Source organism: Spodoptera frugiperda, chromosome 8 (assembly GCF_023101765.2).
Source record: "Spodoptera frugiperda isolate SF20-4 chromosome 8, AGI-APGP_CSIRO_Sfru_2.0, whole genome shotgun sequence".
NCBI lineage: Eukaryota > Metazoa > Arthropoda > Insecta > Lepidoptera > Noctuidae > Spodoptera > Spodoptera frugiperda.
The window spans coordinates 10,983,690-10,996,046 of NC_064219.1; the positions used below are offsets into that span (position 1 = coordinate 10,983,690).

Below are 12,357 nucleotides of genomic sequence, written 5' to 3' on the forward strand. Positions count from 1 at the left end.
TAACGCCTCTGGTGTTTCAAGTGTCCATGGGCGGCGGCGATTGCTTACCATCAGGTAATACGTCTGCTCGATTACCGGTGTGTTTCATAAAAAAAAGGTAGAGTCATAAAAAAAAACTACTTTCTCCTATAAATAATAATACGTACAGCTGCAATCATGATGGTCTTGGAGTTGCCTCCGAGCGAGTCCTTGAGCAACCACGTCAGCACCGAGTCTCGGTACGGGATGAACACCTTCTTCTGGCCCTTCTGCCGAGCTGCAGAATAGAAAAGTAAGAGTGAGCAACACATTAAAGGTTCACGGAAAATTTGTATTCATCATAAGAACTTGTGTTCAACACCAAAAATATTTTTGTAATAGGGATGATGACGGGGTATGAAAATAAAAAATCTAATTAGTCTGTTACTGATAAATTAAAAAAATATTAGACGCGTATTTTTTATTTTGTCATACAAGATAACAATACTTAGATAAAATAAATCAAAGTTTAGGAGTGGGAGCTAACTACGTCACTATTCAGTATAAAACGTGCTCAAAAGTGACGTCACGCGATATTTCAAATGGATATATCTTCGAAAGTATTTGTTTCCGTAAGTAAATAAAAAATACGTGTAACACTTTAAAATTATCTACAAGGCGGACATTAAAATAAAAATTTGTCATCTACCCTATTACCCATTGGCGAAGCGAATTAACATTTTTTTGCGCTGTTTAGATGGCGCTGGTAACGCTTTAAGTCCCCTTCATGTAGGTGAGGTTGTATTTGACTACGCTTCTAACGTCTGTATATGATTATAATGCAAGTATACCTTCAGGCTTTTAGTCAGTAAGAGTCTGACACTCCCTCTCGCCTCGCCCAAGGCGGGAGAAGTCATAGGATGATTTTCCCCCCTCAAAAAAAAGGTATACCTTCAGGCGGCTGGCTGGACTCAGCGAGCGCGGAGATGACGGAGCCGAGCGTCACCAGCGACTTGTTGATGTGCGCGCCCTCTACCAGGCGTTGGCCTGTCGCACCCGTCGCGTCGGCTCGCTCACTGGACGTACAAACAATAATGTTATATTAATAAAAAATTAAATTAAAAATTTAAAAAACCCCCGACATAAAAACTTAATTTCCCTTTAAAAAGTAAAAAATAATAAAAGAAACTTAATCTTAAAGTACCTAAGAATGTACTAATAATTCTAAAAAAAATACGTCGCATTGGGGGACCGCTCCTAATTATTTTTTACTTATCTACGATTTGTTCATAAGTATCACATGCTTGGTGTTAACATTAAAGTAAAGCGCGGGCGGCGGTGTACAGTCCGTATGAATGCGGTCCCCCAACGAGACGTATTTTTTTTAGAATTATTAGTACATTCTTAGGTACTTTAAGATTAAGTTTCTTTTATTATTTTTTACTTTTTAAAGGGAAATTAAGTTTTTATGTCGGGGGTTTTTTAAATTTTTAATTTAATTTTTTATTTTATACTTTTTATAGGTAGGTTAGGTTAAGTTAGGCTTAGTATATTACATATTTACATATACTTACTATAATTTCGATTCTTGTTAAAGTAAAGATTACATCTAAGGTCAAACTCGTTCGCTTTTATTTTATTAATTTTTTTGACTTATTAATTACTAGTTTTTGTTTCTATAAGTACGCTAAAGATTACATTGGTGCAAAATTTTTTGTTTATAATAAAACGTTAAATTAAAAAATTAATATTTTTGTTATTAAATTTTAAATTTAATTTTTATTTTTTAATTTTTTATTTATTTTTTTATTTTTGTTAATACGAAAAAATAATATCTTTCAATATCTTCTTTCAGTGCGGTTTAATTTGAGACCCCATCTCAGTATATTTGCAGACCTTCGGCTAATCTCCCCACTTTCACCGCTCATAACTTTAAAACGGCTCAACCGATTTTCATCAAACATGTCTAAGAACACTCGCACATAAGTCCCCTTTCATACGAAAAAAACTAAATTGAAATCACTGCATCCGTTCGGGAGTTATGATGCCACAGACAGACAGACAGACACGTCAAACTTATAACACCCCTCTTTTTGCGTCGGGGGTTAAAAAGAAACGTTATAATATTATTACTACGTGCAACGTCACGCCTTTTATCAGTACTAGTAAGCAGAGGTGCATATAACGGCACGTAATACCGCTATACAATGTATTTGTGTTATAAGTTCCATGTAATAAGGGTGATATACTGGGCACAATTCCAGACTCCGTGCTACTACTGAGAAATTTTGGAAAAAGCGAAAAAAGTTCAGTATTTTATTAACTACTACTTCTTAGAAATGTGTAAAATCTGAATCTAATAACAATTGCATCCAGTTTTATATTCGAAATTATAAACAAATCTCTGAATCGAATTAGGTGTTAGTCAAAAATCGACCTAAATCTAAAAGATTTAGGAACTAATTTCGACTGTAAGCATCAATTACTCGTGTTTTAGAAACAGAAACCACTTGAAAGAGTACATAGTCTTCTTATTGTACGGCCTGGTGCCTTAGTCTGCTATGACAATTGTGTCGGAATGGTCGATCATTGAGCAGTGCAAGAGGGATGGAGCTATACAACCTACATAGCTCTGTCCCTCTCGCACTGCTCTATAATGGAGCATTCTGACACAATTGTAATAGCAGACTAACGCTCGAATACTCAAACGCTACTCAATTTTAAGTTGTACTTAAATAACGTGCTATCTCTGTCATTTTATAAAGAATTGATAGTGACAGAACTAGTTTTGGGAGCGTCTTAAAATTGAATAGTGTTTGAGTATTCGGTCTTAAGCCCCCTGGTGTACTCACCTTCCAGCCAAGTCCACGAGGTGCACCTTGGACACAGTTTCACTGGGCATATTGTTGTGCCTCAGGTAGCTGGCCTGCACGAACGTTATGGTGAAGATGGCGTGCGAGCGAGACGACACGTCGTTCATCTGCGTCGACGCCGTCGTACGGTGGAGGTTGCCGCGATGCATACACTCCTGAGGAGAGAGATGATATTATCTATACTATTCTATACTAATAACATTATAAAGCTGAAGAGTTTGTTTGTACGCGCTAATCTCCGGAACTACTGGTCCGATTTGAATAATTCTTTTAGTGTTGGATAGTGCATTTATCGAGGAACGCTATAGGCTATAAAACATCACGCTATGACCAATAGGAGCCAAGCAGAGCGGGTGAAACCGCGCGGAAGTAGCTAGTGGGTTTTAAAGTGACTTAGAAGTGGTTGTAATTTTGGTGTGGCTTCCATTTTTTTTCTGGAATGACTAACTGAACTAACGAGCTGTTTGATCACCTGATGGTAGGCGATCAGCACCGCCCATATACACGCGCAACACCAGAGGCGTTTCGAATGGGACGCCGACCTTTTAAGAAGAAATGCCCTTTTTTGTTGGAGGTTAATACCTAAAATTTATAGTATGCCCCTTGGTTTTACTGAACATGACAAATGATACTTTATTCTACGTCCACAGAGACACATATATTATGGTAGGTATATTTACGACCACATGACACAACACATAAGACCTAAGACCCCATAAAAGATTTGCAAACATAAAACAAACACGCCAATAAAAACCACATTAAAACATCCTACCTGTATATCATCATAATCCGACACCAAATGTTTGGACAGATCCTGTACGTAGGGTCCCAGTTTGGGGTGCTCTCGGACCCTCAGAGAGTGACCAGCGTCAGTAGAGAGGAGGTCCTTGACCCTCTCGTTGTAGATCTCCAAGTAGCTGACCTCTGTGCGGTAGGAGGAACCTGACTCCTTACCGGCAGCGACGCGGGAGAAGAGGTGACGACATATACGAGGTATTAGGCCTTGGTACTCCTGGAAAGAGAGAAAAGGATTTATAAAGAAGATGAACAAGGAGGTAGATTATGTGCGAAATGGTTTTAAGAAAGTTGTGTACTCAAAAAATTTCAACCTCAACAATTTAATTATTATGTTATTGGCTTACTACTACTGCTCTGAGTAGCAGTGCGACAGTCACCGTCGTGTGTCGCGGAATGTTGTTCACAAATAAGAGCCTCTAGCATGGCTTGAAACTGGCCGAGTCCCTCGTCAAACAGTAACGTGAGTAAGCCGATAACAATACATACATACATAACCTCACGCCTGTCTCCCATGGGGGTAGGCAGAGACAATGGAACGCGAATTGCCACGGTTCTTACACACTTCTTTCGCTTTATCAACAGTCATCAGGTTAAAGGTACTTTAATTTGGCCCTTTTTTAATATATCGCCAATCTGGTCGCTATATGTCCGTCTGGGGCGCCCTCTACCGACGGTCCCACTCATATTCGCCTTGTATACTTCTTTCGTAAATCTGTTTTCATCCATCCTTTCTAGCCGATAACAATCAATAAAAAAATGAAATCTCGTTAAATACGTACAGATGATCCCATCATAGTGAAAGTCTTCCCGCTGCCAGTCTGTCCGTACGCGAACACGCAGGCATTGTATCCCTCGAACGCGCTGTCTATCACGTCCAGGCCCAGGTCCCCGAACACCTGGAAACATTGAAGTTCAGTAGATCCACCTTGTTGGTCCCATCAGGACACACGTGACATGCATTTCCATCCAACCTGGTTCCATCAGTTTCCCCTCAATAAACCACTTGAACTGCAGAAAAGAAGTGTAGAGAGGGAAGAGAAACGACGGATAATAAGATTCGAGTCACAGAGGGACTCTTGATCATTAGCAACGAGCGCAGTAGTCTGCGCACGCCGCTCAAGATGAAAAGTCCCTCTGTGACTCGAAACTAGTAGAGCTTTTCTCCATTAATATACGTGAGTAAACCGCGATTTTTGGAATTTTTTTTTTTTTTGGCTCTTCTTCTTGTTTTTCTCCAAAGAGGTTTTACTCATAATCTACCATGTGTCTCTATCCAAATGAAGCTTGTCTCTTTACCCATACCCTTAATGTCCGCTTCCATTTTCTCGAGAGAAACTCTCAAATAGAAACAGCAACGGCACTTTAAATATGTATGTTTTTTTTTATATTAAATTACCTGTTCCTGCGACGCATAGTTGGGGTCATCGTTGGCGAACGACCAATAGGAGTGGTCAAACGTGAAGTCCTTGTACTTCTCTCGACTGCCGTCATTTTGCTCTTTGCTATTCTGGAAGAAGAATATACAAACAATGATTCATTAACGATGAAAATTTTTCTCTAATTTTTTTTTTTATGAAACACGCCTTTTTTATGAGCAAAGCCGGTAAACGAGCAGACGTATCACCCGATAGTAAGCAATTGCCGCCACCCATGGACACTTGAAACACCAGAGGCGTTACAAGTGCGTTGCCGGCTTTTTGGGGTTAGGAATTGAAGGGTTGTTGTTCGGGAATCGGGGATGGAAGATTGGGAAGGGGGGAATTGGGCCACCGGTAACCTCACTCACACAACGATACACAACGCAAGCGTTGTGTCACGTCGGTTTTCTGTGAGGCCGTGAAATCACTCCGGTCGAGCCGGCCCATTCGTGCCGTAACATGGCTCCACCACACACCCCGTACCTACCTACTCTAAGATTTTCTTTTATGAAATTCTAATTTTAATACTTTATCTTTAATTTTAAATATTAGCAGGATTATCAAAATTTTAGGTAACGTAACTGTAACCTCCATGTTGCCTGCCAATCGTGGACATTATATAATAAAAAACCCCATCTCAAGTAAAGTACAGTTGTTTGGATCAGAAATCAAACACATGATTCTTGGCCGTTACAACTGACAACCTTTACGATCGATATGAATCACACTATTTAGGATTATGACTAAACCGTAACATGTCTGTGTGATTAATAGTTCAATCGCAAAGATTATGAGATTAAGTATAGGAAAATCTGCTACTATACACCGACCATATAGTTTATAGGTGCTAATTTTTTCAGTAACACTTTTGAAAACCTACGAACACAATATACAACGCAACCGTATATCGAAGCTAGGATCACCTGTTACGTATATTAACGAAGCAAGAATAGCTACGTAACGTATTCTAATTATTGGCAAATTATCAAATGTGTCCATATAAACAGTCAGTAAAAACGTTAATGCTACGGTAATTAGCCGGTAAGCAGTGGTTACAGATATAATTACTTAATTAGATATTAATGTCTGCTATTATTGGCAGAAATCCTTGGCGGGTTTTAATTCCACTACGAGACAAGGTAGCACAAATAGTGCAACCATTATTTGTATTTGTGCTACCTTGTCTCCTAAGGAAGGATAATTAATGACGTCATTTTATCATCATCATCATCATCACATTCGGCCTCAGAACTTGCACCGTTGAACATAGGCCTTCTCCAATAATTTTCTGTACCCTTCGTACGAGATTGCTTTACGTTTAACGAGATAGAAACAAGAGCGCGTTCGGCGCTATGATTGGTTAGTTCATTGGAGCCGGCCAATCAGAGTACTACTGGTCGGTCGATTGATAGTAAGCAGTATCCAGTGTTGTGAGTTGGACGTCCTGTGTTGCACGTGGCCTCCATTCGATTCTAGATCTTTTTGCTTCGTTATGGGAAAGAAACAATGAAGGTGTGCCTAATTGCCGAGTAGAGCAAATCATTTTCGAGTAGTTCATTATTAAAGGACCTAGTGGGAAGGAGTCGGAAACTATGCTCCTGTGACTTATTTTTCAACTGGCTTAACCCTATATCATAGAATTTATAACTATTATACCTAGATTCTGCATTAATTTCAGTAAGACCTTTGCAATAGGTAGTACCAATTAGATTTTTAACCTAATCAGAAGAATAAAGAAAATCTATTTCGAATCCAAAGAACAACTCTTCAAGTGCGCTTTATATTAACCTAAAATAATAAACTAATGGATGGATAGGTAACTACCAACACTTCCTAGTTTTTCCCTAAAAAGCTAGACGCATTTTGAAGGTTTCCCCCGTCAACAAAAAAAGGTAAATACTTAACTAAGTATATGCTTCAATTAGTCATTACAGAAATCAGTGCAAGAATAGTAATACATTCTCACAAACGTCCTTGAGTGACACGACAGCGAATTGGACTTAAACCCGCAATTAGCAGGGTTAAGAGCCTGGCAAACGAGGCGTGACGTCACACACCAGTGACGTCATCGCTCTGATCCGCATTGTGCGGCTCAGGTAATTCACTTGTGGATATTTTTAGTAGTAATGGTGCTCGTTTGTCTTTAAGACGCTGTATTATTTATAATGACTTTCGTAGGAACTCTGAAAGGATTTGTAAATGTCTTATCATGCTTTTTAAACTCATCGAAGAGTGGTAGAGATGCACGGTTGATATATTGTAATATGTTGTACGCTTTCCAAAGCAAAACATAGCATCTATTACAGTAGAAACTCTATTAACCGGACTAATTATTATTGTCGTTAGGCATTCGGATAATCGAAAATCCGGATAATCGAACTTACGAAAAAAAGCGAATTTTGTGCATACATATTATGTTGTACATACGATGTTATGTATTTATTAAAGACAACAAACACAAATGAATGAAAATCAATGTTTATTAGTGTAGTCCATCTATCTATATATATAAAACTCTTCCGTTACTGAGTGACTGACTGACTGACTGACTGACTGACAGACAACGCACAGTCGAAACTACTGGTCGTAGACAGCTGAAATTTGGAATGTAGGTTCCTTGAGATATGTAGGGGAGCACTAAGAAAGGATTTTTGGAAATTCAACCCCCAAGGGGGGAAAAGGGGTAAAAACGTTTCTATGAAAAATCTTATTCCTTGGGTTTATAAACTTGAAACTTGGCATGAACACGTACATAGGCAAGTAAATATGTTTGACATTATAAGTTTTTTCAAACTACACTCCAATCGTGATTTAGGGGTGCGATTGGGTGACTGATTTATTAACGCACAGCCGAAACCGCTCGGTATAGGAGTCTGAGATTTTGAACAGAGGTTCCTTTAGTAACATAAGTGAGCACTAAGATGGGATTTTTGAAATGTCAACCCCCAAGGGGGGGAAACGGGATAAACTGAGCCGGGGCTGCGGGAAAGTTCTAACGAGATACCGTGGCCCCGGAACGCAAAGGGCAACTGAAGGAACGAGGTGGGTTTTAGTCAGTAAAAGTCTGACACTCCCTTCCGTTCCACCCAGAGCGGGAGAGGTCATTTGATGATTTCACATCCTTAAAAAAAAGACTTTGTATGACAACTTTCAGTCGTCTCTTTAACATACATAATAACATACATAATTATGTACATACATGCATAACATTAATAACATCACGCCATTAAATCCCTATTTTGTGTTAACACTACCCATACAAACAGCTAAAAGGAAACAAGTGAAGAGACGAAATTTGTCCGGATCCATTTTCACCTAAATTCTTAACGTTAATGAGATTTACTTTTTATTATCAGGTCAACCTAATAGCCTCACATGTACGTATAACTTCGTAAGAATTTTTTTTCAACTCCTAACCGTTGAGGAGTTGTACCTTCCATCATCAGCTCATTCACATGGGATGATGACTATCAGACGCAAATACTTAAACAGATCTATGAAATTGTCAAAAACGTAATTGCCTGTAAAGGACATGGCTAAACCAAAGTATGGACGTCGTAACCCGTACAAATAAATATTGAATAAATATGGTACCTAGCAATAAATAAAGCCGCATAATTAAAGATTGATATTTTGTAGTTAAGAAGGTCCAGAAACTTGGCATATCTGCGCAATCCTGAAAATAAAGTAGCGCTCCTACGTCAAACAACGTTACAAAAACTTCAAAATATAACATTGCTCTGAACTTTTCCAAGGCGTTTTGAGGTACCTAAGCCGAAAGTTATTTATATATGAGGTAGATAGGTAAACAGTTCTGCTTATACTAGATAATGAACACAAAGTAACCAAGGACAGACACAAAATATATAGTAAGATTGTGCAATCTTATACAAAATATATATTTTGTGTCGATCAAAACATTTACAATTATTTGGTTTCAGAAAAAAGTCATTATATTACCGTTATTAAAAATTGATGTTCGTTTAATTATTTCGATTTGATTTTCGGGGAAACTAATGTCCTAATAATAGCTTGCAGTACTTACTTCCGTGTTGTCATGTCAAACCACAACAGAAAAAAATCAATTATGAAACTTATTTTTGTTAATTTTTGTTCACCAAGTTATAAGAATTAGTTAAACACAAAATAATTCATAAGTGAATATTTAAATGATACGGGTTAGCGTGAAATTCGTATTCTTGTTATTATGCCTGGGTCAGTCATTTAGCCATCTCCTTTGAGGTTTGCCCTTGATTTCCCTGGAATACCATCATCAGATCCTGACTAGGTAACAACGGGACCAACTTGAAAGTATACTCTACCGAACAAAAAAAGAATCACGTAATCGATTTCAAACATTCACCATTAGAAAGCTACATCATCCCTGAGTAACACAGGCTATATTTAATTCCAGTTGTAACAAGATTTCAGCCTGTGGAAGAAAAAGCCCTGTCGATATCATTAAAAAACGCTATATATAACCGAATTACACGTGGGCGAAGCCGCGGGCGGAAAGCTAGTATATATAAAACTCTTCCGTTACTGAGTGACTGACTGACAGACAACGCACAGTCGAAACTACTGGTCGTAGACAGCTGAAATTTGGAATGTAGGTTCCTTGGGATATGTAGGGGAGCACTAAGAAAGGATTTTTGGAAATTCAACCCCCAAGGGGGGAAAAGGGGTAAAAACGTTTCTATGAAAAATCTTATACCTTGGGTTTATAAACTTGAAACTTGGCATGAACACGTACATAGGCAAGTAAATATGTTTGATATTATAAGTTTTTTCAAACTACCCTCCAATCGTGATTTAGGGGGTGCGATTGGGTGACTGATTTATTAACGCACAGCCGAAACCGCTCGGTATAGGAGTCTGAGATTTTGAACAGAGGTTCCTTTAGTAACATAAGTGAGCACTAAGAAGGGATTTTTCAAATGTCAACCCCCAAGGGGGGGAAACGGGATAAACTGAGCCGGGCCTGCGGGAAAGTTCTAACGAGATACCGTGGCCCCGGAACGCAAAGGGCAACTGAAGGAACGAGGTGGGTTTTAGTCAGTAAAAGTCTGACACTCCCTTCCGTTCCACCCAGAGCGGGAGAGGTCATTTGATGATTTCCCATCCTTAAAAAAAAAGACTTTGTACAACTTTCAGTCGTCTCTTTAACATACATAATAACATACATAATTATGTACATACATGCATAACATTAATAACATCACGCCTTTAAATCCCTATTTTGTGTTACACGTGGGCGAAGCCGCGGGCGGAAAGCTAGTAGATTATATGCTTATTATTGAGAAAATCTAACAATCGTAAAAATCCCAATAAAGATATTTTAAAGGCTTTTGCATATTGCTTATGTATGGTTCAATAGTCACTGAAAATATTTGTACGTTACTTTATTTTTATGGCGTACAATAAGAACTTATTATCATAAGACATTCTATTTACTATGTACTTTGTGACAAAGAACAAAATGCAGTGTAGTTAGTTGGAAATTCTTTGTCATCTAACTCTTTATCGTAAAGGTTATTTACACCACTATGGCTACATACTTAGAAAGAAATACTATTACAAAAGAGCAGATACCAGATAGAGATGTAACTACAGTACATTCACTTATTAGCACAGCTACAGCTCATGTAAGCTCTCTCACTCAGCGCAAAGCCCTGTCTTGCACATGCTGAATTGGTCCCATTTCACCGCAGACTTGGGACATGCGTGTATAAAATCTATACAATACATAACTATCATTATCAAATCTGTAAACTGTACAGACTTATCACTTGTTTTTTTTTTCGTGTAAAATAAATGTTAAGTTCTTTCTTTCATGATAGTCTACCGATGTAACTCCAAGCCTCCTCTACATAAGAGGGTGTGCCTTAATCTCCGGGCCTGTTAGGCAGGTTGGAGTTCAGTTTAAGAACATTCACTCACTGCCATACTCATAGTCATTTAGTTAGTTTATAAGTTCATAACATGTACCTTTTAATAAAATAAATAAATAATAATTTAATGGTTACTTAACCCAGTCATTAGTAATTGTTTTCGGAATAAAATCGTTACTAAGGATCAGTTTAAGTAATCATTAAATGTCTCTGAGTGCCGCAGTTATTATGAAAGAGACGAGCATGGCAGCAGTATATGATAAAAGAGAAAAAATAATATTGAGAATATCGAGAAATATGAACTCTACTTCAAACCAGTAGAACCAGTAGCACACTAAACTCAAAATAAGGAATAACAAAAAATAAATTTCAAGGCCAAGTTTGGGAAAACCCCCTACAAACTATAAATGGACAGTAAAGCTAATCAATGGATTAATCCGCCATAACTAATGAAAAAAGTGCTATGAATCAGAATTCTGTAATAATAATTACCACATAGAAATATAGAATCTCGATCGTTTAAAATACCATCACGCACGGTAGTGGCGTGGTGAGCCAAATTGTGCTAAAACACGCAAGCAACGCGGCACGCTGTCTGTCTGTACCGACATAATATTCAAATAACTACTACTAAAGTCCGGACGGATGTTTGTTACTCAATCTCCTAAACCGCTGTATGGGATTTGAAGCAATTTCGCACGTAGATAGATTGATGTGTCAGCTTGGAAAATCATTATACCTTGCAAAAATGTCTGAGGGATAACTATAGATTTCTATTTTTGTTTGTTTATATTTTTACAAAATAATTGTTACTAACAAAACAAAATATAGGTTGGAAATTTGCGCCGAGAGACGGTAGTTTGACTGCGGGAAAGAGGACATTTCCAATAGATTATATTACCAAATGCTTGTCTTGATTTAGAAAACAATCTAAAGTTTCAATATAAAATATTCATATAACGCGAGTAAAGTGGGGGGACATTGCTAGTAGTGGAATATATGACGAGTTATGAGTACAGTCTCACGGTTTCACACTTATGCCCCGTTTTAAGTATCGTGGCGTGACGATGTGTTGATAGCCTATAACCTTCCTCAAGATATTTTTTTTTTTCGTTTTAGTTTCACCAATAATGGCAGGTGAAAAAAATTCAAAGAGGAAATTAGCATTAGGTACCTTTTTTTATTTTAAAATGGACGCTATCTACTGCAATAAGCTCGTCCTTTTGTTGTGATTACAAAATTGGCAAAATCAGAGTAAGTACAGAGTTTATCAGAAGAGAACTTTCTTCTTTCGGTTAAAAAATAACTATTATCTATATCTATACATATAATAAAATCGTAGAAAAGTGCTGTCTGTACATTGAAAATAAAAATAAAAAAAATAGCAGGGGTTATTGTTATGTCGATGTCGAACCC

At 37.8% G+C, this 12,357-nt stretch overlaps 1 protein-coding gene across 1 annotated transcript in view; it reads right to left on the bottom strand.

Moving 5' to 3' along the window:
* Positions 1–12,357, bottom strand: part of LOC118275396 (kinesin-like protein Klp98A) — a 49,804-nt gene that overhangs the window by 23,127 nt on the left and 14,320 nt on the right. Inside the window, exons 3-8 of the mRNA XM_050695428.1 lie at positions 5,029–5,139; positions 4,412–4,528; positions 3,607–3,846; positions 2,811–2,986; positions 910–1,034; positions 147–256 (exon numbers count right to left, since the gene is read on the bottom strand). Coding sequence (XP_050551385.1) covers positions 147–256; positions 910–1,034; positions 2,811–2,986; positions 3,607–3,846; positions 4,412–4,528; positions 5,029–5,139 — 879 coding nt within the window. The remainder of the gene's footprint in view (positions 1–146; positions 257–909; positions 1,035–2,810; positions 2,987–3,606; positions 3,847–4,411; positions 4,529–5,028; positions 5,140–12,357) is intronic.